Source organism: Neodiprion virginianus, chromosome 7 (genome assembly GCF_021901495.1).
Source record: "Neodiprion virginianus isolate iyNeoVirg1 chromosome 7, iyNeoVirg1.1, whole genome shotgun sequence".
Taxonomy (NCBI): domain Eukaryota; kingdom Metazoa; phylum Arthropoda; class Insecta; order Hymenoptera; family Diprionidae; genus Neodiprion; species Neodiprion virginianus.
The window spans coordinates 1,188,045-1,214,528 of NC_060883.1; the positions used below are offsets into that span (position 1 = coordinate 1,188,045).

Sequence of the window (26,484 nt, forward strand, 5' to 3'; positions counted from 1 at the left end):
ATAGGCAATTCGGGGTACAAATCCGCTCTGAACACCGCCGAGTTTTACACCTTACTTACGCAAGCTATGCAACCGACAATACATCAATCGACGACGAGTAGTCTAAGACAAGGCGTAATGAACTTTACAAAGAATTCGATTTACTTTTGTATTTTGAGCACAGATGGCAGGAACAGCTGCAAAAGGTTTAAATGCAGGGAAAGTGGCTGCTGATACCTGTTCGGCCTCGGCTCGTGTCATATCAAGTTCTGGTATGTAACATGCGTCAACGGCGAGCAGCTGCACGCAATAAAAGGAAAATCAGGAAAATAAAAATATAATTGCGAGGAGTCTCAAATTTAACGAGTATACAAAAACCTCTGACGTTAACTGTTATTAATAATGACAAAACAATTGCATTGATGCGCGAATAAGAGTGAAATATGTTTCGGGAGGGTTACTATCTGGAAATAATTAAGGTACATACATATATCAATCATTAATCACTCGATGTCGATTTAGAAACAGCTGTCAACTTATTACACATACATCACAATGACCTTTCGGTGATTGATTAACGTATGATGATTGATTGTTCGTCATCGCCATTATAGAGAACAATTGAGCAACGATAATGATATCAATAGTAAATAATATATTTTTTTTTTCTGTCAGGCTAAAACCTCAGCTGCGACGGCTGTCATTACAGTGAAGGAAAAAACAGTCGAGATAAAGAATAAAAAGATAACGACCAACAAGTGGCTCACCCTCGAGGACTGGGCATCGCTCTATCAAGTCTTAGAAAAAGGTGTGATACAGAACAGCGAGAATAAGACGCGAGCGTCCGAGTCGAAGGAAAAGAAAAAAATCACAAGGCACCTTGAAATCGTGTAAGAAAATTCATCCTCTGATAGCAAATGTCGCTGCCAATGCTTCTAAACAAATACCACATTTTTTCACAGATACACATTCGAGGAGTCAGAAAATCCTACTGATAGAACCACCCTGCCGACTATAAGAGTCAGTGTATCACCGGTAAAAAAAAAGTCAAGATCCAAACGCGACGCTACTACCGCTGAAGTTAATCAGAAAGAGAAGATCCGGGTGTCTTCGACCTTGAAAACCGAGCATAAAAATGAAAGCCGTAGTTCGCCTAAACTCGACAGTTCTGAGGAAACCTTCTACGGGACAGGCTTCAAAGTAGAGGAGTATATTCCTAATGTGCCTAAGACAAAGGGAGCAGAGAACGGAGCGGACATAAAATATATTCCGAGCAGGAAAAGCGCCCTAGAAAATCTCAACAGGTCCGTCGACTCAGACGAGTACATTCCGGCCATCGTCAATGAAGAGGGCGTGGGTACCAGTGCCCTGGACGATCTGTACGTCCCGAATTCAGTACCAAAAATACTGAATTTCAACGAAACCTACGAGCCGTTCAGCTCGGCTATTACGACCAGCAAAATACCTGGTGAATACGTTCCTAATTCGAAAGGATTGAAAAAGAAGATGGATGAGTATCAGCCGGACTTCACCAGCAAGACAATGAAGTTTGACAACAGCTACGTTCCGTCGAGCTCTGCAAAAATAATGGAGCTTAAGAAAAATGGTAGGAAGTCATCCCTGGGCGGCAGTAGTAGTAGCAGCAGTGGAAGCACCAGGAAGAAGAGGAGTAGAGATACAGAGTCCAGTACTCGCAGGGAATCATCGTCTAAGAAAAAAAATTCCCCTGCCACTCAGAGCACGGGTGTTAAGCGAGAAATGTGATGTGAAATTCAACGTTTCAGGGATGAAGTTTCAACCAAGAGTAACTTCCATACTTTCGAGGTCTGATTTTAAAATATTCACCCAACAATAAGCTTTTACAAGATTTTCAAGAATACTCCGAAGCCAAGGGTCATCAAGTGTCCCTAAACTTTACGTCTTTACACTTGTAAAGTCGTATTCAAGGTGACGAATTTGCTCGTTTCTTAGACATCTTATGTCTTTGTATTATTTAAGATAATTTATTCAATCTCTCCTAGTACTGTAAAGAGTTACAGACATCTTGTGTATAATCGTTCTATTTTTGTGTAATGAATTTCTGCTTTTCTTTTCGCAGCAAGTTTCCGAAAAAGATCGACACGGAACAACATTATTATTCCACTACGTTATATCTAACAAAGGTCTCAAAACAATATTAATAGCCTTTTCAGTTAGATTCAACTTACGAAAATGTTAATCTTTATCCTTAAAATGCTTGAAAAATCAAGCACTCGTCTATTCCCAAGTGAGGGTATTTGAGTAGTAAGAGAAATTTAGGGATGTATATCGTTTAATTTTCCCAATGTGGAAAGCGTGTGATATTTTTGTAAATAATCTAAATGAATCAGAGAGTGGGTTATATATTCGTTGTACATGTTATATTTGACGTACTAGTAACAAAATGTGAATAACAGCAAGCTTATTATATCCATGATACATAGGTATATTTTTATCAGACAAAGTTAATAAATACATGTTGCTTATTGTCGTTAAGATCACGGAGTTAATTATCTTTTAATTCGTTCGTTTATCCTAGAGCAGCGAATAATGGAACCGGATCTTTCAGCGTCGGGCTTCGGACCATACGAAACCATTTGATGTTTCGTCAGAGTTTGATTTCTTTACTTATAAGTTTCGCCTAGATAAAATTCGAAATTTGTCGCTTTCGGAACTTTTAGTAATCCGGAATTTCAACCCCGCCCCATATTTGGGTGAATTTCGAAGAATCATGCGTGTTGCGACGGGGCGGCGCACGTCGCGTGTCATAAATGTATACCTATACACACATACCTATAATAAAGTCTATAAGGCAAAGCCACGAGTGGCCGTTTAAGTCTAATCACCGTAAATCGAACGGCGAAATACAGTGGTTGAAAATCTACCTGTCTGTCGGGGGGGGAGGGGGATGGGGGGTTTTGATGGTGTTGCGAATTGTCAGGTGAATAGAAAAGCGGCGTTATTGCGTAATCCGTTTCGCGAACAGCGAGAGCGGTGGTGGGGTTTGGTCGGTGGCTATTTGAACAGGAAATGTCGTACAGCGATGGCGGGCGTTCGATCCGCAAGTCGAGTACGAAGTCGCCGAAAAAATTGCGAGTGATAAAGAACAGCGACAGCGACAAGGTGACAACGACAACGATAAGCTACCACCACCATCACCACTCGGAGGGCCACGGCCCTCACCCTTCGATTCACAAGCGGAATTTGTACGTCGTCTCGTTCCCCCTGATATTCCTCTTTAACGTTCTGCGCACTTTGCTCTACCAGCTATTCGTGATATTCAAGTACTTCTACACGTCGACCTCGCGGCTATTCCTCAGGCGTAGCACCGCCAATATCGCCCACGGCAAAAAGAGCCTCAAGGCCAACTGTCACCTCGAGATTGTCGTCGGTCAGCAGGACGCTGACGGAATCGAGAAAGATAACCTCCTCAGCGTCGTCGACCCCGAAGCTGAACAGATGTCCCAGATTCCGAGACGCACCGCTGGTCCTGGACCCGGTGATCCTCTCCTCGCTAAACAGAAACACCACCACAGGAGGGCCTTCGAGTTCATCAGCAAGGCCCTCAAAATCGATGAGGAGAACGAGGGTAATCCTTCTTCTTATCTGTCGCTGATCGTTATCTCTGCCTTGTTTACCTCTTCGAGTCCGGTAGAACCTCGATTATCCAAACTAATTGGGACCGAACTCAGTTCGGATAACCACAAAGCAATTTTTATCTTAAGGGATGATAACATGTACAACAAAAATTTGAATCCACAAGCAGTCTATATTAAAAATCGAAATATACGTTTATCCTCTTTCAAACACAGGACGCTTATTTTATTGGTAGAAGCAATGTTACGATTGGACTGACACCGGAAGATGAGAAATTCTCTCGAGCTTACTCGAACATGTTCAGGGCTCGCAAAACTGCAGCGAGTAACAATGTACATATCGTGCACCAGAATGTATTTTCTAAGCCACAGTTCGGATAAATCAAGTCATGGTTTGGATAATTCAGGGTTCCACTGTACTCTCTTTGTTATTTAGAGGACTCTGTTCCAGTGTCAAAACACCTTTTTATTAGCCAGATATCCGTTTTATCCTGCCTAATGACAACCTGACACACCACAAAACAGGTCATAAAGAAATGGCTATCGAGCTCTATAAAAAGGGTATCGGTGAGCTGGAAAAAGGCATAGCGGTCGAATGCAACGGCGGACGTGGCGAAGTCTGGGAGAGGGCTCAGAAATTGCACGACAAAATGCGTGCTAATCTCGCCATGGCTAAGGATCGGTTGGATTTCCTAGGTAAATCACTTGTCATGTTCCTCTTTTTGCTATTTGCTGTATCCAAGAGCAGAAACTATGATCGGTGGCTGTTCATATGCCAGCAGCGACAGATTGAAAGGAAACTAAACATAGTGTCCGAAGTCCCAAAAATATCCTCAAGTTTATGAAATCTTGAAAATCGTTGTTATTTTTTTTTGGTACGATTGTCATATTCTAAATTTACTTGCTTACAATTTTTCCGAGCATTATCAAAAACCACTCCTTTCCTGAAAAAGCATTAAAACTTGGTGCATTGTTAATTTTTTACTGGACATGCTTTGAAAACCCTGAGACTTGCAGACAAGTTTGTAGAGTAATTGCCAAAGTATGACATTCGCTCTTGGATGCACAATCAAACTGTATGTAAATATTTGTATAATTTCAATATCTGTGTGTATCTATACGTCAATCTCCTATCTTCCACCTATTTCTCTTTGTTCGTTTCTTTGTTGGTTGTTGTACTACACCGCATGTCGATGTTTAGCAAACTTTTTTTTTACTCTCTCCTATTCGTGATTCATCTGTGATTATTTATTTATTTATTTTTTTGTTTTTCCAAATTTAAAACGAGCATCATCGTTATCATAAGCATCGCTGCGTCGTAGTACTTAGCAATACAGGCATTAAAAGAAATTGATTATGTTCTGGTCGAAATTTTCTATACGCAAGCTTTGCAAAGTAATCGAACAACGAATTGCGTGGTAAAGTTTTGGTGGCCGGTATTAACCCGAGAAATTAGGAGGGTAACTTTAATTAAAATGTAGTAGTAGTGGTATAAATATGCAAAATGAGAAACGACAAGTTGTTTCTTGGCATGGCGGAGAATGTTTGTTTGTAATTTTCCTTGTAGCCAGTTTGTGCGAGCTGAAAAGACTGGGAATAACGAACAAAGGAGGCTGCGCCGAAGACGCAGATCGAGCTAGTGAACGTGGTGAAAATCATCCAAGGCTAAGACAACGCCTCGGGCCCCAAGCGACGCAAACAAATAAAAACCCCACCACCACTACTCCTCACAACAGCAACAATCACAGCCACCATCCACAAATTAGTTCTAATAATTATCTCTCTAGTACCGGGGCACATCCGCAGACATTACATGTACCTGGACAAAACACATACAAATACATACAAAGGCCGCGATCTCCAAAAAATCATTCCGCTCGACTGCCTGAAGGTATTGTTATTATTCATAAACACTCTTATTCTCTCACTAATCTTCCTTTTTTTGATTTCTAATATTAGTTTTAGCCTTACAAAATTAATCATAAAGTTTTGAGCTTCGCTTAACGATCGTGCATGTATTTAGTAGCGCTATCCAGTTATTTAATACCTGAAACTATCATTTTTATTAAGCATATAATTTTTGCACCGAGTTCAAATAAGTAAGTAACTACCGAGACGTGAGTCATTGATTGTTTCGCGTTACAGTAATAAATTTCTCCAAAAAGCTTCTAACTGATGATAAGCTTACGTAGACATCCTTGCAACTTTGTATACTAGTATGGACAGTTAGAAGCATTGGAGTTTTTCCAGAATGTGGCGAGCTTTTTGAAACAATATGATACATACTAAGCCTATTTCAGCCATACGAAGAATGTGAAGAAAATTGGAAGTTCCCATAAAGTTTTTTTATGTTTCAAAAATTTCTGTAATCAATCTCGAAGCGACAGGTATCCATGTCGAAACTCAAAATTTAGCAATTGCTCGTCAATTTTCTGTACAACGTGCTACGTTCCTGTCTTCGAATTCGTGTTGACAGTTCACGTTCCACTGATTCACATCTCTACGTCTATTTTAGCGTCTGGTAGAAAACTGGCAGTGCCTGGAAAGCGGGTGGCTGGATCAGTGATTAGCAAGAGTCAGACGCTGCCACGTAGCATGGGAAGATCGGCGCCGACTCTACCCTGCCATCGTACGATGCCGATAAAGCCATCCTCGACCCCGCCATCAGTGAAACGACAATTCTCTGTGCCGAGTAACGGGTCGCCTGTGAGAAGGCCCGGAACTCCTGGGGGCTCAGGAAGCAACAGAGGAACGCCAACGCGAAAGGCATCCATGCCGAAAGGCATCGACCCGAAATTGGCCCAGGTGATCCTGGACGAAATCCTAGAGGGTGGAACTGCTGTTCAGTGGGAAGACATCGCGGGTCAAGAGGTGCGAGTCCTTTAAGTATTCGTCGACTTTAAAGCGAGTCTCTAATCAAATCATTGTTTTCCGGTTTCTTTCCTCTTCTCAGACCGCCAAGCAAGCGCTGCAGGAAATGGTGATCCTGCCCTCATTGCGTCCTGAACTTTTTACCGGTCTCCGCACGCCGTCCAGAGGACTCCTGCTGTTCGGCCCACCAGGCAATGGGAAGACGCTGTTGGCGAGGGCGGTAGCAACGCAGTGCAACGCGACCTTCTTCTCGATATCGGCGGCGAGTCTGACTTCCAAGTACGTGGGGGAGGGTGAGAAGCTGGTCAGAGCGCTGTTCACGATAGCTAGGGAGCTTCAGCCGTCCGTGATATTCATCGACGAGGTTGACTCGCTGCTCAGCGAGCGGCGGGACAACGAGCACGAAGCCTCGAGGTGAGCAGGATACTTTATCGCGAAACGAAACGCAGCTTTGACCCTTTCCCTCGATTATTCGCAGACGGTTAAAGACCGAGTTTCTCGTCGAATTCGACGGTCTGCCTTGCACCCCTGAGGAGCGTGTCCTTGTCATGGCCGCTACCAACAGACCCCAAGAATTGGATGAAGCCGCTCTCAGGCGGTTCACCAAACGGGTCTACGTCACGTTGCCCGATACACTGACGAGGGTTCTGCTTCTCAGGAGGCTTCTCAGCAAGCATAGTAACCCCCTCACTCAGCAAGAACTTGAGCACCTTGCGCGACTCACGGAGGGATATTCTGGTAGCGATCTGACTGGTCTGGCCAAAGACGCTGCGCTGGGACCCATAAGAGGTAATAGTTACATTTATCTTTGATGCTACTCGATGTTTGGTATATTTCAGTCTAAATTTATTCTACCGCATGATTGATTTTCGTTATCTTAGAGAAATAATCGTACTTCCATGTAGCGAATAAGTTCACTAATGTTTTGTATATTTTTTTTGAACAATAATCAGTAGCCGAATTGATAGATTGTCTATGCATTATTACATTCTACGTTTTTCTTCTTGTTCTTTTTTTTTCCTATTCATTTTTTACAGAGCTGAATCCGGAACAAGTGAAAGAGCTAGATTTAAACTTAGTGCGTAACATAACGATGCAGGATTTCGTCGATTCTCTGAAAAGAATTCGTAGATCTGTATCGCCGACTAGTTTAGCCGCTTACGAAAAATGGAGTTTGGAATACGGCGACGTTAGTCTCTGATTTAAAGTCGGCCCAAAATCCGGGCCTTCTCTATAGCCGTAGAAGATGAATGACAAAGAAGTACAGTGCCCGAGTATCAAACCCGTTTCTTTCTCCCATCGTCATCACGTTTCGTCGAATTGCTCAATCATCTGTACTTGTTTAGGATAATTAGTACCATGAATTTTAGGTGAGACTATTAGAAGGAAATAAATAGAAATAGAAAGTACGGGATCACTTTGCCATAGAGACTTGGATCTAGTTTACGAACGTTCAAGTTCGGTCATCTGTCGCATGCCATATATTTATTTTTACTACATAATCTAATACTGCTGTAAAACAAAATTAAAATTAAAATGAAACAGATATTTTGCGCAGTCTTCAAAACTGCTAATGACTTTTAAAGATACTCTACTTCAGACTCTCGGAGACGATAGTTGTTTCAAGATATGTGTAGACATAGTAGGAACATTGAGTCATGCGCGTAAGTTTCGGTAAAAACGTTGGCTCTGCCAAAAGTAGAAAAGAACAGTTTGCTCTTTAATTTAAGCTATGCAATTAGTTTTCACAATTTGGCACAATCGCTTGCCCACATAATTATCACATTAATAAGTTAAGCTTTGCCGTGACACAAGAAGCGCGCAATTTCAAATGGTGATCGAATTCCTTACAGAATTCACACATAGCTCTGCCGCTAGCTATTGTAAAATTGATACAACGAACTAAAGTATACCTGCAAAGTAGAGTCGCATGAACGCAAATATGAAAAAATATAAAGAAAAAACAGTTTCTTACATTAGTTGCGAATTATTGTCGAATCGAAGAATATGAAGAAGTGTTTCAGTTACCTGGAATTATGGTATAACTTTACGTTTAAGAATTACAAAAGAACTAAGTTCGCCATGTAACCTTGTTGTTAGTAATAATATTGTGATAAAATTTACAAACCAATTTGAATAATCTTTTGGTTGTCACTTCCATGAATTAAGAGAGAATATATTAATTATTAATAATTATAATTTATTATAATTCGCGTTGCGTTCCCCTCTTTCGTACGTTAATGAGTTGAAAAAAAAATATTTTGTTACATTAATACCACGTTCAGCATACGACTGCAGGTTGAGTTATTGTTTGAACAAAAATCTTGTTACCACACAACGACCCTTATCTTTGATTCGAGACTGATGGGAAAAAAATCTATTTGTCCACGCTGTCTATGATTATTATAAACTATTTAAAAGTTCAAGTTTAACTATTTAACTCATAATATTATATTATTTATTATATTTATTATTATTATTATTATTATTATTATTATTATTATTATTGGTTGTTTGAGTTATTGATTGAGAAAAGGCGACGTTATGCATGACGATTAATATTATATAGGATAATTTCATAGTGATAAATCTATCTGTATAAATATAATTATTATGCATTAATACACTGGTGAAAGTGTGTCGCGTATAACGATTGATTCAAGTGGAGAAAAACAAAATCAACAATTAACAGAGTTCAATCCGGTTAGATACAGCAATTACAAGTGAACCATAGAAACACAATGAAACATTAACCAGACACTGAAGAAAATATAAGAAATTCTCAAGCTTCCCACTTGTGATGCAAAGTTTAAAACATTGCTTAGTAATAGTTTTTATAACGAGAATGATAATAATAGCTGTTATATAATTTGTTGAAAAGAAGAGTCTTGCCTTCTTCGCAGTCTGTCCTTCCGCTAGACTTCCCACATGCCTTCCTTCAAAATCGACAGCTCCGAGCCTTCTTCGAACGATCATCCGATTATTTTGCTACTTTTATAACTAATTTTTAGCTACATAATACTACTACTACTAATAATAATAATGATGATAATAATATTAATCTCGCGATTGCTTAATTAATCATTAATTGGATTATTAATTAACGTGTGTAACAACACATCTTGGCGATACATTGAGATGTGTATTCAAACTACGCAACATGCCACTCGGCAAAATTGGTAAAATTGTATATCCGATCGCCTAAATTTTCGCTATCTCTCTCTGTCTTTTTCGTGAAATCTGAGGAAAAAAACAAGAGATCTAAGTGTAAGAAATTATATCAATAACAATTGTTGTGGAACAGAGACGACAGAGAGGGACAAGAGAAGGACGTAAAATTACTGCACGATACTAAAACAAGAACAGTGCGTCCGCTTCACACTAGCTTAGTATGAAGTTTCATTAAACGCTGCTTCCGATGGCAACTTTAATGTAATATACCTAATATCGTTATGGTATCCAATGTCGCGATTATACCTAAATAATTCTAGTCTCATCAAGCAGTGTAAATAACGTTATTCTACAGATGATGTTTTGTTTGAGAAAAATGTTAAAATATATCCCTTCGAAGGTTGAAAATACAAAAGCAGAGAGAAATAACCTGAACAACACAGTAGTAATGGAATACTACTAAAGCAGACTCCTGATTATATTATATACTTATAAATACAAAATATTATTTATATAATCGTACTACAGACGAAGATAAGTTTAAAAAAATTAAAAGAAAACTTAAAATAAAATAAGAGTAATAATAAATACTGTAAAATGTTTATTTGCTAAATAAAAATCACACACGTTTACACGCTTAAACTAAAAACTGCGTACGGCTATGCGTTGTTCTTTTACTGTGCATACCTTTGTAACGACGATAGTCATTGACGTTCCTTGAATTTTTATTACCTTCAGATGTGTATGAAAACTTTTTTTTAATGAACATTCTCAATTATTTAAAAACAAGAAGGTGTAACAACGAAGAAAGAAAAACCAAGATTGACGAGAAGATGAAATCAAAATCTTGAGTAAAATGTATCAATTCTATATTCTACATTAATTTTTCACTGTGTAAATAATGCGACAGTAATAATAATAGTAATAATATATTTATATTATTATAACGGAATGTGTTTGAAAATAAGGAGACTGGAGATAGATTATAGTAAAGCTAGTATTACACGAAACGACATAAAATATTCGTAACAGTCTTCGAGTAATTCTGGCTTTACATTTATTTTTACTCTATATCAATGATGAAAAGGACACAGACAAGAGAGGAGCTGTTGAAATTTATATTTTAAATATTTATTCCTTTTTTCTCTCACTTTCAAAGGACAATTTGTTGTTTATTTAATTTGTTATTTTTTTTATTTTGTGTATTTTTTTATATTATAAGATAACATTATCCTAAGCATTGTATGTGGAGGATGTTGGAGCCTCGTCGTATCTAAATTACTTTTTCTTTGCTTTGTTTATTTCCGTTTTTATTCATTTATTAACTCTTTTTTTTTTTGCAAATCTTTCCTCTTATATAACATCATTTGCTTTTTTCGCCCACATCGTCCTCGTCTCTTCGCCTGTCAATTCATTATTTCGTATCATTATTATCCTATACTACCATTTATCATATCGTCGTCACTCCAAATTCACTTCTTTCTCTCTCACTTTCTTTCTTTCTTTCTTTCTCTCTATCTCTGGCATTCGGTTTATCATCTCGTCATTTGTCCCTTTTTTCAAGTTATTCTGCCTTAACGTGACAGACAAAGTCAGCGACTGGCGTTGTTGTCGACCTGGTATTAGTTTTCTTCTTGCTTCGTGTAGTTTATCCAATTATTTATCATATATTTTTGTTCTGCTTTCGTTTTTAGCTTTTCAGAAGAGGGGGGATTATTTCTATCTATTTCGACTTTTCCACCTCTTGCGTATGAACAATTGCTGTCCCGGTTACGGTGTCGTCATTGTTACTATTAGTATCATTATTTATGGTTTCTTTTTTGATACAGATAACAAGCATCTGGACATTGCAACATTCTTCGATGCTTGAGGAAGATTGCTACAATGGTTAAACCACTAATAACAATAATAATAACGATTCCAACGAAATCAAAGAAATATCTATCGCGTACGTGTTTCTCAAAGAAAAAACTATTACTAGAAATCAAAAGGTATTTCATTAGAAGTACCGATAATCAGGGGTATTATAGTACAGTGTGAAAAGACGATATTTTCCTCACATTTCATATCAGTATATTTGTGTAACAATATTTTTTTAATCTTTTCCCTTTATCACTTCCATCTAAACTCATAAGAACTCTACGGACGCTCTGTGTTCCTGATATTTAGTCCTGTATTTTTGCTTTGAAGAATTAATGAGATAAAAAATATAACATTCTATAATCATTTTGTAAGTATGCAACCCTGCTTTTGAAGTTGAGAAAAGAACAAGTTTTTCACATTAAAACTGCAACGGTAGAAGTAGCCAGATAAAGAAGCAACTGAAGAAATGACGAAAAATTGTTTCGGCACTTGCAAAAACATGGAGATGTTTATGCAGTATTATCATCTGTTTCTGTTTCTTTCATACGCTTAACATTAGGCAGCATTGCGCACAGCTGTGTGCAGAGTTCTCAAGACCATGTAGGTTTATTTTCTGAAAGACACATTATTGTTGTCATCGTCGTCATTTTTGCTGTCGAAAACAAAACTACACCTGTATTCTTAATGATGTATAAGTAAAAAGAGAGAGTGTGAGAAGAAGAAAAAGAAACAAAACAAAAAACACGAAGTCGCACGTTTCTTTTTTCTTTTCTTTTTGTTTTACGAAAATTCGATACATAAGAGTCTGCGATACACACTACTTGGATTTATAAAATCAACCTTTATTCTTTTATGTATTTAGTCATTCATTCTTTTGTTTTTGTTTGTTTGTTTGTTGCTGTTGTTATTGTTGTTGTTGTTACTGTTTTCATTTTCATTCATGTATAATATATATGTACTATATAACTAAAATTTGAGTCGAAGATGAAGAAAAAAGAGAATATTTTCGAACGAACGCGAATTAGAGAGAGAGAGAGATAGAGAGAGAGAGAGAGAGAGAGAGAGAGAAGATTTAAGTTTGTTCAAGATCTTTGTGGTAGAATGAAATGATCTGTGATTCTCTTCCGGCTTTCATAAAGTAATAAAAATAATAGTTTATACAAAATTATCCTCTTTTTTGTTTTGAAAATAAAGTAAAAAATAAAATAAATACGAGAAAGTAACGAATAAGTTGTGTTCCTACTGCAAGTATCACTACTACTACCAATACGACTACTACTACCGCTACCAACTACTACTATAATGCCGGAAAATTACAGTTTCAATTCGTCATCATACTATTTGTTACATTACGTGTCATATACTTTATCATTATTGCGCAGAAGAAGAAGAAGAGAAGTAGAAAAAGTAAAAGCATCAGAAGAACAAGAAAAATCATAAAAATTGGAAAGGTTGATTTTAATATAAATAAGCGGTTCTATCATGTTGTTGTATTTTGGTTTTTTTTTTATCAAAGAACGAACTACAAATTCTATTTTTCAAAACAGAAAGAAAGAAAAAGAAAAGAAGTGTACGTTTTCTTTTTTTTTCATCTTCTCAACGTCTCGTTTACACACACAATACAAGAGTGTGTCTGAAAGAGATAGAGGCCCCTCCGCCTCCCCCCTGACTCTCAAAAAGACTCTCGTTTCCCGCATTTGAATTCTATTTCGTTCTGAATCGGGTATGGTTGGTGGTCGTCTCTGTTTCATTGGGTCGGGTATTGAGGCATGGTGTAGGCTACCATGGCTGGCTGCTGGCCTGGCTGCAGAGGTGCGGTCGCTGACGGCGCTGCAGCTGATCCCTGGCCAGGTTGCCACGCTCCGGTCGCTGGTGCCGGCATCCTCATGCTGTTCATGTACTGCGCCTGCTGGCCGTAGTATTGACTGTAGTACTGAGTCGGCTGCAGGAACTGTCCTTGCATCTGCGGGTATCCCTGCGTATACCAGTATCCCATTTGCTGCCCATATCCGTACGGATATTGACCTCCACCAGTTGTCACCTTGCGAGCAGAACGATTATGTTAATTTCAAGCCTCTCGGGTGAACAAGGAATTTTAGGTATGTTTGGAGATAAAGGACTAAATACGAGTTTGCAATTATTAAACAGCCAGTTGTTTGCCACTTCAATATCTTTCCTCAACTCTTGGGTCATGTTCATCGTATTGAATGAATTATAGTGTGTGACACATGTGATTAATCAAAGCCTAAGATTCTTTAGCGTAAGGTTTTTTTCTTGATCTTCCCAGGTGCAAAATCGTCACTACCATGAGCATTATTTAGCAACAGACTGTGTTATCGTATAAAAGTAATGAAATTATAACCTGTACAACTCTAAAATTATTATTGTAATAATTGAGTTTAGAAAGGCTGGGAATTATTCAAGGCTGAAAGTATCTTCTTTTTTTTGGAAGTTTGTTTCTACTTGCAATAGTTTTAAATCAACTATCAAGATTAATTCAATATAAGAAAAAATACGACCACATGATTACAAGTGAACAGTGAATGAGGAAATGTGGAACTTGGTATGACAAAAAAAAAAATAATAGTAACAAAAAACAATAAATAAACTAGGGCATTTACGGAACGCAATTGAGATTGCAAACACTTTCACGCTACTGTGGAGATAGAGTTAGTTTTAGGATGGTTTCAGGATCACCAGACACCCGAGATAAGATTGGTGAAAAAAGCGAGTCAGTAGCCTTGAACTTCCTTTGTTCCCGAAATCAAGATTGCTACAAAGTTTTTGGGCTCCCCTTGACACTTGAAGGAAGATCTAAAATTGTAAGTAGAAAAAGCGTGCGGCACAAGATTTCTGGCAAATCTTTGAAGGTCACCAAACTTTCTTTGTTCCAGTCTTGGCTTGATAAAAGGAGGAACAAAGACACAACTTACTTGGAATAAGAAAAAAAAAAAGGACGAATGTTTGGTACCTGCTGAGGCTGCTGATTGGCATTGGGCCCGACGCTATTGGGATCGCCGTTCTCCTTGCCCCAGAAGCACTTGACGACGCTACCGTTGATCTCTGTATTATGAGTGGACTCGATAGCGTGCGTGGCTGACTCCTTGGTGGTAAACTTGATGAACGCATACCCCTTGTCCTTGAAGACTCTGATGTCCTGAATGGTGCCAAATGGCGAGAAGGTCTTCGTGATGAGCTCGTCTGTAATGCCGTTCGTGAAGCCTCCACAGTAAACGGTGCAGTTGGTCGGGCTGCTTTGGTTGTAAACCTGCGACGAGGGTGAAAATGATAATAAGGAAAGATGCAAGGGGGGGCAAAAGGTAGGATACGGACCTCCTCGTAATTGGGTTTGCTGTTGTTGGTGTGCCTAGGCCGCTCAGACCTCGGAGGCGGCGGCTTCCTGGTCGACCAGTTTGTCCTGATGCTGCGGGAGCCGAGCCACTGGCCATTCATCGCCGAGATAGCGGCCTCAGCCTCTGACTTTTTAACAAAGGACACAAATGCGTAGCCTTTGCTCTTGAGGGTCTGAGGGTCCCGGACGATTCTGCAGTTGCTGATCTCGCCGAAGGGCGCGAAGGCCTCCTTCAGCGTCTGGGTTTCGATCTCCGGCGACAAATCGCCGACGAATATGTGATGGTGGTTACTCGTGTCGAGCTTCGGCTGGTTCCCCGGGCTTGTGGCCCAGTTAACCTTCATCTCCTTCTCGAGGAAGTGCCGCTTGTTCATCGCTGCTAGCGCGGTGGCGGCACTCTGGTGGTTAGTGAACTCGACGAAGGCATAAGGGTCGTTGCCGGGTTCGCGTATTATCTTGCACCCTTTGACGGCACCGATCTGCGAAAAGAGAGCGCACAAAAGGTCCTCGGACACCGAAGCGTCCAGGTTTCCAACGTACAGTGTACGCGGGTTGCTTTCCTCGCTCATGCTTGCGATGACGCTCCTCGCGCTCCACAATCACCGAGTTTTATGCACGTTTCGCCGTTGCTCGCCCGCTTCGCTTCCACGCTAGCTGCACCCTGCGGTTAATATTTACAAATCACACCTCCAGTGCGCGACGCGGACATCTACCTCGACCCCAGCATCAGAGTACTCGGATCTTTCCCTTCCTCGCGTTTCAGTACCAGGGACAACACGGACGGCAGTCTCGACGTTAAGCTACACCCAGCCTCGACTACGTCATACTAACATAAAATGGCCGCTCTACCGCTCGACTTCAACCACTGCCGCGAGTCGCTTTCCCCCCAATCATCCTTGCAATTAATACACGCGTTGAAGAACGAACCCCGCCACTCACCCCGGCGATACAACCTCGGACGTCTGTCTCGATCACCTTTCCAATTTTCGAAACTTTCTCCAAACGCCACGCAATGATATTACAATTATTTGCCTCGCGATGATATCTACCCGCCTTGCAAAACTTAAGGTTACCAATATCGAAGGGGCACGTGTTGTTCTACCGCAACCCTGCGGCTCGTCCTCTGCCGATAAATAAATATACGATATTTCGTAACAGGTAGCGCGAAAATTCCGCTCTCCCATTGGCTCGCCGTAGTGAAAACTTACTTATTCCATGTGTGCGTTCCAAAACTACCTAGCAGCGCTAAAAACTCCATAAGACAGAGGCAGAATTACTCACAAACTCGGCAGCGCAAAAGAGATAAATGACGGTTGACAGTACTGGGAGTTAATTTCGGAACTCACCATATGTCTCACTCATTGGCGCGGGGTGTTCGTGAAACCTCGAAGCACTGAATATTCACGCTAGACTAATGCCAAAGAAACAACCTCTATTGCGCATAACACGCACGTCCGGTTATTTTGCAAATTCATTTGCTCCTGAAAAACCTTTACGTGCGGATTTTATCTTCCGCATTTTGTATACAGTTTTCTTTCTTTTCTTGCTTCCTCCTCGGTTTCCCAGTATCACCTCGTTTTAATTACTCATCTGGAAACGCCACGGACGTATGTACAAACTTTCGCAAACGCGGTTATTCGCATATCATTCAGTTTGCAGCGATAGTGCTGCCATCCAGCACAGTGTAGAAAGTTGAGAGCTACCTTACTGCGAATAAGTAAGTTACATTTAGCGCGTCGCAGTCATCTTGCATTAAATGATATTGCGCCATTAGACAAATTTAAACACAGGTTTCAACTAATTTAAAAAGAAATAAAAAAAAAATAGCTTAATTGAGAAGTGACCAATTGAAGCAACATTGAGCCCAACGACACATAATATCGAAACATAGTATCGAATAGACATAATATTATTCTGTTATTTTTTAATAAGCACACACACATGAAGATTTCAGGATACAATAATCATATGGCAGCTGAAATACATAAGAAAGGGCCAAGAATAATCACTATAATAGTAATAATAACAATCATCATAATAACAATAATTAATGATCATAAAATATACTATTACAACTTAACAACAACTATGGAAACATTAGAGAAAGTTGGCATAGTCATTTTATAGTATGTTGAACAATATAAGTGTAAATTTATTTTTTCTAACCTAAACACCCCAAATTTGGATACAATACAATTTGTACGTAAGTGCCAAGATTGTGCGGAATGTTTTTCGAATAACTGACTAGGAATAGTTCAAGTTGAAAATAATAAGTAAAAAAAGCTATGAACTAATGTATTATACGTAAATTACCTCAGTAATACTGAAGAATTTCTCTTTTTCTCATGCACATAAATATCAATGAGAAAAAGATGGATAGATAGATAGAAAGATATACGGATATATAAAGAGTATTAGAGATATGAATAAATAATAAATATACTATGATATATTACATCAATGCCGTCTCTCTGAATTTATGGATATAATGGAATGGACATAACTATTTGTATTAGGAATTATTATGGTATATATCACAACCGCTGCATGGTAGAAACTAAGCTCTCTTTCACTATGCCTGCATTCATTAATATATAATTAGAAAAAAAAAAATTACAAGGAAAAAAAATACGCTAGGTATAAAAATATAATCGCGAATACATCAGGCAAAGGATATTACAATATGTACGTATTCGTCAAATGAGATCATTGATGCGTAATAGCGAGGCAATATAATAGACGTGTAGGGGATATCTTATATTTAAACGATATTATCGGGCTATGGACGTATAGCGTTCGATCGAGTATATAATGGTGTTTTAAACCTCAAAAATGTACGTGGGGCGGTGCGGACGGTCTAGATGAAACAAGGGGGGTAGGAATTCCGTATCCAGTGCGCACGTGTTATTGAAACAACTTCTGTCGACTTTGGTTGTGCTGCACCCGTTGCATTTGTTACACTGGCAAGCTAGACCGTCACCGCATTTACCCCACATGTGATTACGACCACCGCACCGATCTCCCGGGCCCTAAAAAGCGTAAAAAATTAGGGTTAGGAAGATTTGAACGCTCAACGCGAAGTCGTCGTCAGATTCAAATATGCGCTCTTTTTCCCGCCTCTATTCGAATCGTTCGATTATTATCTGCCGTTTTGCGCGCAGCCAGTGAGCGCGCGCGAACTGCTTAAGATAATTTCTTAGAGCTCCACACATTGTAAATTTTGCGTTTAATCACCTTCAGGCACTCCTCGAAGCCGCATTCAACCGCGTAGCTACTGCCCCAATCACAATCATCGCAATTTTCCTCGCAGCTTTTACGATTTCTGCAAAGTGGCAACTTGCGAAGATGAGCTTCGCAATTGGAATGCCTGAGAAAAGAAATAAATCAATATGAAGAACGACGGGATTAAAATATAAATTGAAGCAACGGTGACATAAAAAGAAGAAATCCTTGTCAGTGATTACAGAGAAGATCTCTGTACTTTTCATCTCTTCTGGTTTCCGATATCATAATCCATGGGATGAAATTTTTTAAGACATTCGAAACCAATCAATAACGAACTTCACCAAATGACAATATTTTTACATGCACCTCTGATGTAAATAACTAAAATTTAAGTAAACTTACATAAAAATCATGGCGAGGAGAACGATTAAAGCTGAGGTGAATTGTGTCGCAGTATGCATGATTGTCCGTCCGTCTGTCTCGAAATCCTGAAAGCAAATTATATTACAAAGTTGTTTTGTCCTCTAGTGAAATTGCCGACTTGTGAGTTTTCCTTGTAATATTCTACCATCAACATATTATTATTGAAAGAGAATGTGTGTATACCTATAGGCGGTCCGCAGGCCTATATTTGGCCTGCAGCCGCGGGGTCAGTGTACAAATATTATTCAAATCCACGCAGCTGCAGCTGCAACACCTTGAACCAGTGCAGTACGCGCATAAGTATTCCGTTCGCAATATTTAGAAAATATATTTTCTGCGTGCACCTCGTACATAAAGCAAGTTTAGTAATAAAAGAAGTAAATAAAAATACAATATTTTTAACTGCGAGATGAATAAATAAATAAATAAATTGACCGGTTTGTATGTGTATGTGTATATGTATATGTAGTTTTTTTTACATCCAATGTAATTTCCCAACGTGTATTTCGCGAAATAACGCAAGGGCAGCTTACTTACCGCGGTCGCGTTAGGATTGAATTTGCCGAAATATATTATAAGAGTATAAGTATAGTACAGTTATAATAGATATTATTCGAGAGCTTCATTTAAATCATGACCCCCCCCGGGCACAAATTGAGTTATTAAGTGCCGAACTTTGGATTCGCCGTAGTATATATCTGAAATTAATTATGATGTTCACGTTATCACGTCGCAGATAAGCCAGAGGAGGATAAATGTCCTAATAATACTGACATTAAGACAGAATAATTAACTTATCCAGAAAGATATCTCATTTTAAGTCTAAGTATAACACTCTTCGGCTTTTATAAATTGCAGTAATAATCGACTGTAATTCGGTTACAAAGCGATAAAGACTAAATTTATAAGGAAGGCGTGGTGCATGCATGCATGTCTCGATTATTCGTTATCATGGTTAAACTTTGAACCCTCGCCGATCAAGTCTCTCACCTATTAACGCACAAACAATGCACGATAATTTGCAAAAAATGACCTCGTTATTTCGTTTTGAGATTTTAGGTGTTCCCGAAAATCGGGGGCCCCGCGAAAACATGGTAATGACGTCCTGTCGCGACGCCGGTTTCAACGTCGCCCCGTGAATCATTCGGTTGAGAATTAGAAAAAGCGCGCGCGTCTGCTCTCAGGGGTATGTATATCGGCCAGACGATTATTCGCAGTATTGTTTACACTGCCCTAGATATCGGACTTTATATAGTCGATCCTGACGGTAACTTACGCAAATAGAAGATTCACGGGATCACCGCGGATATCCGGCTCCGCAATTATACGTTTACGTTACGTATAATAACGGCTTCGTCCGTCGATTATTCCACGGATTTAAATTCAAGGAAGGAAAAATGGTCGGAAAGAAAATAAGGGGAATCAAGTCGTCACGTAGATATTTACCATTAACTGGTTTATATCTTACAGATTATCAAAGTAATCGAGTGAAGCATGTGCAGCATCGTGTCGCATGTGCGTAGGCACAATTCCTGTATGTATATATATTTTTGATGAATGAAAATCCGCGGATGACGAATACAGGCGCGTCTTCCATTTATTTTCGGTCACGTTAAATATACACACGTTCAATGTGTCACGAGTTTAACCACCGAAAGCGCGAGCAAAGGCACGATAGATACATGTACGAAAAATAGCTGCCAAACCCGGTTGTGTTCGGCGGGTGGATTAAAGTTGTGTCAGTGTGCGCAGAATTCGAATCTCAGTTCTCGAAGAATTGTTCTAAAAATACGATGTACAACAAATACACGTATTCGTATCGGGATTTGCGTCGGTCCAGCATTTCTCCCTCCTTTTCTCTTTCTCTCCCCAAATGCCATGTGTATATGCACATGCCCCCGCAGAATGTTTGGCAAATTGCCGATGTTATTCCCTCCTCGCGATTCACGGACGTTCCTCTACCTCCCTCGCCTCCCCCCCCCTCACTCTCTCGCGTTTCATTTCCATCTGTGACCCATTATCCCTATTCACGATGATCGTCCAAGTCCTCGGCAGCAAGAGGTTTACCATGCAAACAACACAGTTCTCTTCAGTATTAATCGAACCACCGAATACACCGGACGTAGTCGAATACCGCTGCTGATTTTGGTCGGAAGCACACCTACAATTGCACCTTGATTTGCATTTAGGATAAAAAGTTTTTCAAGAAGAAGGAAGTAATATAAGAACTGATACAAACAAACCAAAACCACTAAAATATCGAATAGAAGATGAGAAATTAAACAAACTTATCAAATTATTATTTTTCGTTTTAAGATATAAGTAAACATAGTAGAATTAGAGAATTACGTGAATACCAACTTTCTAAGTGACGTTTTCTTCCATTGTCTCTGATTGTTTGCTTCGAAACTGCAGAAACTGTGATATCGGTGTATATTGAAGTGTAAGTCACGCAGGAGATAAGCTTTCGTTATTACACAAACAGTGCGGTCATTCGGTTCGGTTACATAAAAGAAATCGTAATATATACTAGATAATTGTTTTTCTTTCGAAACGATATTCGCAGCCTGCCAACAAACACATCAAACAATTCAGGTGAGTGCATGATTTCTCTATCTCTGATACGTAAGATATTAGATATCTTAATGTCCTATCTTTGCTTGTCGTTTCATTGGTTTTGTTGTACGTCGGGTCACATGAAATTCTTCCGAATTATATGCATTTGCGCGATATCACAGCTACGTGGTTATACGCGCATAAGATATACTCGCGATATTGCACTAAACGCGCGAAATAGGCGGATGTCCGCGGCGCGGGTTAAAAATACGCGCGCGCGGTTTACAAGACACACGCTTTTTCGCCTTATATTTTTTTCACCTACTGCGTAAATATGCAGTATAGATACATACGTGTACGTGAAGCGCAATACCAGCATTTCGCACACGGTTTGTATATCGAAATTGAGTACAAAGCCGCGTTTGATTCTAACGTATAAATTTAGTTCTCCAAATATCTAACAAGAATTTTTTTCGATCCTTGTTTATTTAATCGAGCCGAATTTGAGATATATATAAAATCAAATAAATATGCAAAACAGCGAGCATTTTTCAAATGTAACTTCACGTCATAAGTTTACCAAAAGTATCAGCATTGTGATACCGCGACGCGGTTCTTGTGGGGTTGTTTACACTGCCGCGAGTTTCAAAAGTGTAACTAAGTCGGCAGTCACGCCAGAATCCGAAAATAATCCAGTGAGGAACTATATATTTATTTATCGGTGCTCCGCGTATATCTGCAAATATCCCGTTTACGTGTACATATGTATGTATTCTATGTAAAGGAGACGTAACATGACGTTCGGTCATTGCGGCGTGTCTGAATCCGAGTAATTCTATAACTCGTCTGTTTTCCCGTTTCCCTGTTGTTGTTGTTGTTTTTGTTGTTGTAGTTTCCGATGTTTTTTTGGTTTATTTATATGTATTGTTAATATCGACGCCAAATATTTCCTAGATACGCCATGTCAAGTGGATACCGAATTAGAATCTATAAGAAGACGCTCAATCGACCGATAACACCGTCTCGAATTGTGTTCTTCAAGTTTAAAAATAAACGGTCCATCGAACCGAAAACAACTTGAAAGTTTAAAGACACAATGATTATTATGTTGCGAAAGCTTATTCCAGGTTGTTTTCATATATTATAAACATTGCAATTTCGGGAACTATACTATTGCTGCAACTATTCTATCGATAGATCGACGACACGGTTTCAAGCGGTATTCTTTAAATTGAAAAACAAACGGTCAATCAAGCCGACATCGACTAAATGTTTACAGGAATAATTTCGCACTTCCTCCAAACTGTTTTGATAAATTAAATAGGATAAAATACCAGACGCTAAACGCACGATTCGTTTCAACGTAATTTCAAATTGTATTCCAAAAAAAAAAAAAGTGATAAACGGCCGATGGAACGACTCGATAGTTTACAGAAATAATTCCACGCTATAAAAAGTTTTCTGGACACTGTCTTTCGTGTAAATTAACCGTATTTAATTTCAGGAAGTCTATCGGGACAGTCAACGCAGCGATGGGAATGATAACGAGAGTTCGGGGCCGGGTAAGAGCGAATTCGTTGACCGTCGACAAAGAGAGAACGGCCCAGAGCGTTTGTCTCTTGAGTGCTATTTTGCTGCTGCCTTACTGCCCCCGAGGACCGTTGCCCCTGCTGCCGCCCCCGGCGCCAGCCCTCTACTCCGCCCTGGTGCTTCCGGTTGTTCTCAGCGCGAATTACCGGTACCCGGTATCGGCCCTAAAGACGATCGTCGAAGCCACGAAAGGTGCGACACGCGAAAAAAGAAGTTTTTTTTTATCTCTAGTCGGACACGTACCTTGGTTACTCGAAGATGATGCTTTCGATACTTTAAAATATATGAGTCAATGCAGGGTTGAATGATGTTAGAAAATGTACCTGGAGGTATTACGATGACGGGAATTGGTCGTGTTGTGTAGGAAAGAAAGCGACCACCGCATCTTTTATACCCGCTTGGTCCTCCTCCTCCTTCTCCTTGGGGATGGAAAGACACTGTGATATATATTATTATAATTCATGCATAGAGAGAGTGTGGATAGGTAGCTGATATCACCCGTCGATGTAAGAGATATAGCTAAGCTTGTTTTAAGGCACGGGTTGTTGCCAGGCTGCCGTTAAATCCTTACGCGATGCGATGCCTCCCGTCCCGTCCGCCTACTTCTTCTCCTCCTTTTTCTCCATCTCCTGTTTTTCAAGTATACCCCACGTCCTTGTCAGGATAATCTGAGTGACGCCGATTAATATGCAAATTTGCATCAAGATCACCGGCTACTGTAACTCGACATCGTTAGACGATCGAAAATTCGAAAAGCTCGCCTGACAAGATGCTCGATTACTTTGGCGTCAATTTTTATCTGAAATTAAAAAAAATATGGAATCAATTTCCGAAAGTATCATTCGAACTATAAAAATTCTAAAAATTGAGAAATTTTTCAGACATTAATTCAATGCATTTTTTCAGACCAGTTACAAGAGACTGTAAATTATAAGGCAAGAAAGTCTATACTGTGCAGAGCAACAAATACTTTTTAAAATAAAATTCTTATTTCTTAATCACGTAACAAATTTTTACCTCAAGCAATATATCTCTGAAAATTGTTCAAATAAAAATGAGTACATTTTTTCACAGAGTATAATTGTCTCATTAACATATTAGATTTCTGAAAAACGCCAAGTCAAATTTGAAAAAGAATCCATCTACATCTTTGCTCCCAAACGACATTTTACTGTTGCTATAATTTGTATGTTTTATAACTTTTCGAAATTTGTTAAATAAAACGTTTAAATGTGGAAGTATCTTTTAAAACTGATTTTTGCTCTAGCAAGTCACCAGTAAGAATATTCCCAAGAAATTCTGGAATTAATTATTTCAAAGGAATCTCTCTGAAAATTTCTGATTTGTATATTTGAAACATGTGGAATTGACAGACTTTGCAAAAGACCTCCAGAAAATGATTTATTTTCTCTGAAGCATACATAGTTTCTATGCTTATTGTAGAATTATTCTGACCTGGTTTCAAAAAAGTCCCATGAATCGCTTGCTGAGGTTTGTCCAATAAATTTTTTCTGATCAACCTTGAAACATTACAGCCGATAGACTTCTTTCAGATTTTCGTAACAAATTTCATTAAAAAAACATTTCCAGCAGGGGATATAAATAGAAATATCAGTGTCGGGGCAGCAGCCATGCCAATCATTATTAATATATTCCTCATTAAACTCTGATCGAAGAATAAGCAGTTGAGGGAAAAAAATAGGCAGAAGGGTGAATTAATATGCAAAGAAAAGCCGTGGAAGAATCGCATTGACAGGGCTGTCGACTCGCTAGTCAATTATCTTTATCGGAATAAATATCCTTTGGCGTAATTAAACAAGCGCAAGTACACCAAAGGATTTGCTCAGAGAGTAGAATGCAAAAGTAAATATAGTTTCAAATTCGATCTTACCCCGTATCTAACCATTGCATTTTTCTCTTTCAAAGGTGGCGTCAAGAAGGCATGGAAACCGCTGAGCAGCTTGCTGATGCGAATTTACGCGCCAATCGATAGGGTAGAAAATGTGTTTGCCAAGATGCGGAACATATCAATAATGCTCAATCAGATAGTCTTCCTGACGCTGGCCGACAAGATCCTCGTACCCAAAGAGCGGATGACCTGTCTCTACACCTTGATGTTCTACAATGTGATAGCCTACTGCGTCAGCTACATAAAGGAGCTCGTAGAGAAGGAAGACTGGTCACCGTACGTAACGTTGACGGAACGATCACAAATCAAGCACCTGGCCATGTCAGCGACAAAGATCGTGCTCGAGTGGACCAAGGCTGTCACCTTCCTCGTCACCCTGACGTTTGTGCTCCTTGTTTTCGGACTAGAACAGGGTTTGCAGCACTACAAGTGAGTTAATTTTTTTTCGACATTTTCTTTTTGCTCCGCTATTTGCAACGTGTTCCTCTAGATAATGACTAATTCTTCTCATTTCATAGACCGTCCACGACGTACACAGTGATAACATGGGCATATTACGCGGCGACGGAGAAGGTCTTTGTCGACATGTTTCCCGGTATCCTGAGCGCCCTGCAGCTCGATGTACTAGAGAATATAGAGAATTTGTACGCTCCGGTAATTCTGCGTTGCTTCACCGTCGGCGTCTCCGCACTGTTTACTCTCATACTGCTACCCAGCGCCTCGTGGAAGTTTCTCCTCTTCGCTGCTTACCTCAACGTTTTTCTCAGATCCAAGGAGCTGCTGCGCGAATCCATCGCCGTCCTCAGACATGAGAGAGAGGTTTTAAACCGGTATAGAAAGGCCACGAACGAAGAGATCGAGAGGTTCGACGACGTTTGCGCCGTCTGCCTCTGCAGCATGGTCAAGGCTCGCGTCACTCCTTGCCATCATATATTTCACGCAGATTGTTTGAGGCAGTGCTTGAAGAGCAGCGATAAATGCCCGATGTGCAAGAGGGAATTAAAATTCGACTGAAACACTAGAACAACGCTGTTTACTTGTCGACAAGAACTCGTTTAGTCATTAAACAAGACGAGTCGCAATGGCATTTTTTGAATAGCAGTTATCGAACGAGAGAAATGATTAAAACAATGAAGAAAAGCAATTCGTTAAATACTGCGTTAAGGGACAAATTTTAGTCCTAGGCAAAATGGCAAACGAAATTGGTAAGAGCGGAAAAAAAAAATGCTGAGCAGAGTTTACTTCGTAGTGCATAGTTTTTTCACTGTTTCAAGTTATAAAATTAGACTAGTTTGAAAGTATGAGGATTGTATGCTTGAAATTATCGCGCGAATAATTCAATAATTTATGTTAGTGGTCGATTGGTCTAGATATACAATTTTTAGCTAATGTAAAATGTCAAGCACACACGCACGCACTCATACTTGTATTCCTTTAGATTAATTTCGCTGTGATAAGCACTGAGTCATGTCTGTATCTTTTTCTGTACTTTTCTCTCTCTCTCTTTCTTAGCTGCAAAGCTTTCCAAGATAAACTGTGACGTAATTCTTATTATTATTACTTAATAGGAAGTACGTTTAATATATCGTATGAATAATACCAACTACATAAACTTTATGTTTAAAATCAGTTCTGTATTGCCGAATCGATTTGAAGAATTGGGGATAAATATTTTTCCAAACGTGATTCAAACGTTGCTTCATACCTCAAATGGTTTTTTATTATTTGAAATCTCTTCTACGATATGTCGAGACTATATTTTGCTAACTGTCGCTAAATTTTACCATCATTACTTAAAAAAATTAAAAATAAAAAACACCTAATCGTACGTAAATAATTTTAAGCTAGAACACTGTTTTATACCAGAATAATAAAGTTACGCCAATTTAACACGCCTGTGTAATTTTAATGCCGTAAAGGAGAAAGAAATG

General features: G+C 39.3%; 5 protein-coding genes across 7 annotated transcripts; 3 read left to right on the plus strand and 2 right to left on the minus strand.

The window, feature by feature from the left end:
- The first annotated feature begins 210 nt into the window (after window positions 1–210).
- LOC124308413 (uncharacterized) lies at window positions 211–2,349 on the plus strand. Its single transcript, XM_046771118.1, has 3 exons — window positions 211–458; window positions 655–869; window positions 942–2,349. Exons 1-3 carry the CDS (start codon window positions 423–425, stop codon window positions 1,741–1,743), a joined length of 1,053 nt encoding a protein of 350 aa, XP_046627074.1. The 5' UTR covers window positions 211–422; the 3' UTR covers window positions 1,744–2,349.
- Window positions 2,350–2,625: 276 nt separating this feature from the next.
- LOC124308405 (spastin) lies at window positions 2,626–10,284 on the plus strand. Of its 3 annotated transcripts, XM_046771108.1 has the most exons (8): window positions 3,085–3,203; window positions 3,283–3,586; window positions 4,119–4,289; window positions 5,161–5,484; window positions 6,109–6,464; window positions 6,547–6,878; window positions 6,943–7,253; window positions 7,502–10,284. In XM_046771108.1, exons 2-8 carry the CDS (start codon window positions 3,457–3,459, stop codon window positions 7,663–7,665), a joined length of 1,788 nt encoding a protein of 595 aa, XP_046627064.1. In that variant the 5' UTR covers window positions 3,085–3,203; window positions 3,283–3,456; the 3' UTR covers window positions 7,666–10,284. The 3 variants fall into 3 exon arrangements, with proteins under 3 accessions (XP_046627062.1, XP_046627063.1, XP_046627064.1); XM_046771106.1 differs by having other exon boundaries at window positions 2,626–3,586; XM_046771107.1 differs by lacking the exon at window positions 5,161–5,484 and having other exon boundaries at window positions 2,626–3,586.
- A 328-nt stretch (window positions 10,285–10,612) lies between these two features.
- LOC124308410 (nucleolysin TIAR) lies at window positions 10,613–15,959 on the minus strand. The gene is made up of 3 exons (XM_046771114.1): window positions 14,832–15,959; window positions 14,470–14,766; window positions 10,613–13,539 (listed from the first exon to the last, which is right to left on the minus strand). The coding sequence occupies exons 1-3, from the start codon at window positions 15,417–15,419 to the stop codon at window positions 13,246–13,248; spliced, it is 1,179 nt and encodes a 392-aa protein (XP_046627070.1). The 5' UTR covers window positions 15,420–15,959; the 3' UTR covers window positions 10,613–13,245.
- A 797-nt stretch (window positions 15,960–16,756) lies between these two features.
- On the minus strand, window positions 16,757–22,961 carry LOC124308418 (neuroparsin-A-like). Its single transcript, XM_046771125.1, has 4 exons — window positions 22,888–22,961; window positions 18,478–18,563; window positions 18,085–18,217; window positions 16,757–17,879 (listed from the first exon to the last, which is right to left on the minus strand). The coding sequence occupies exons 2-4, from the start codon at window positions 18,534–18,536 to the stop codon at window positions 17,670–17,672; spliced, it is 402 nt and encodes a 133-aa protein (XP_046627081.1). The 5' UTR covers window positions 18,537–18,563; window positions 22,888–22,961; the 3' UTR covers window positions 16,757–17,669.
- LOC124308411 (ERAD-associated E3 ubiquitin-protein ligase HRD1B-like) lies at window positions 19,929–26,445 on the plus strand. Its single transcript, XM_046771115.1, has 4 exons — window positions 19,929–21,093; window positions 22,559–22,836; window positions 24,571–24,982; window positions 25,072–26,445. Exons 2-4 carry the CDS (start codon window positions 22,587–22,589, stop codon window positions 25,565–25,567), a joined length of 1,158 nt encoding a protein of 385 aa, XP_046627071.1. The 5' UTR covers window positions 19,929–21,093; window positions 22,559–22,586; the 3' UTR covers window positions 25,568–26,445.
- Window positions 26,446–26,484: the final 39 nt, after the last annotated feature.

Excerpts from the sequence above, each read along its gene's own strand:
- LOC124308413 (XM_046771118.1), top strand. The coding sequence starts at position 423 with ATGTTTCGGGAGGGTTACTATCTGGAAATAATTAAG. Across the intron at positions 459-654 it reads ACTATCTGGAAATAATTAAG|GCTAAAACCTCAGCTGCGAC; the intron begins GTACATACATAT and ends TTTTTCTGTCAG. Across the intron at positions 870-941 it reads ACAAGGCACCTTGAAATCGT|ATACACATTCGAGGAGTCAG; the intron begins GTAAGAAAATTC and ends ATTTTTTCACAG.
- LOC124308411 (XM_046771115.1), top strand. The coding sequence starts at position 22,587 with ATGGGAATGATAACGAGAGTTCGGGGCCGGGTAAGAGCGAATTCGTTG. Across the intron at positions 22,837-24,570 it reads GATCGTCGAAGCCACGAAAG|GTGGCGTCAAGAAGGCATGG; the intron begins GTGCGACACGCG and ends TCTCTTTCAAAG. Across the intron at positions 24,983-25,071 it reads CAGGGTTTGCAGCACTACAA|ACCGTCCACGACGTACACAG; the intron begins GTGAGTTAATTT and ends CTCATTTCATAG.
- LOC124308410 (XM_046771114.1), bottom strand. The coding sequence starts at position 15,419 with ATGAGCGAGGAAAGCAACCCGCGTACACTGTACGTTGGAAACCTGGAC. Across the intron at positions 14,767-14,831 it reads GCAAACCCAATTACGAGGAG|GTTTACAACCAAAGCAGCCC; the intron begins GTCCGTATCCTA and ends CCCTCGTCGCAG. Across the intron at positions 13,540-14,469 it reads CCAATCAGCAGCCTCAGCAG|GTGACAACTGGTGGAGGTCA; the intron begins GTACCAAACATT and ends TCTGCTCGCAAG.
- LOC124308418 (XM_046771125.1), bottom strand. The coding sequence starts at position 18,536 with ATGCATACTGCGACACAATTCACCTCAGCTTTAATCGTTCTCCTCGCC. Across the intron at positions 18,218-18,477 it reads CTCCTCGCCATGATTTTTAT|GCATTCCAATTGCGAAGCTC; the intron begins GTAAGTTTACTT and ends TTCTTTTCTCAG. Across the intron at positions 17,880-18,084 it reads GCTTCGAGGAGTGCCTGAAG|GGCCCGGGAGATCGGTGCGG; the intron begins GTGATTAAACGC and ends TACGCTTTTTAG.
- LOC124308405 (XM_046771106.1), top strand. The coding sequence starts at position 3,028 with ATGTCGTACAGCGATGGCGGGCGTTCGATCCGCAAGTCGAGTACGAAG. Across the intron at positions 6,465-6,546 it reads AAGACATCGCGGGTCAAGAG|ACCGCCAAGCAAGCGCTGCA; the intron begins GTGCGAGTCCTT and ends TCCTCTTCTCAG. Across the intron at positions 6,879-6,942 it reads AACGAGCACGAAGCCTCGAG|ACGGTTAAAGACCGAGTTTC; the intron begins GTGAGCAGGATA and ends GATTATTCGCAG.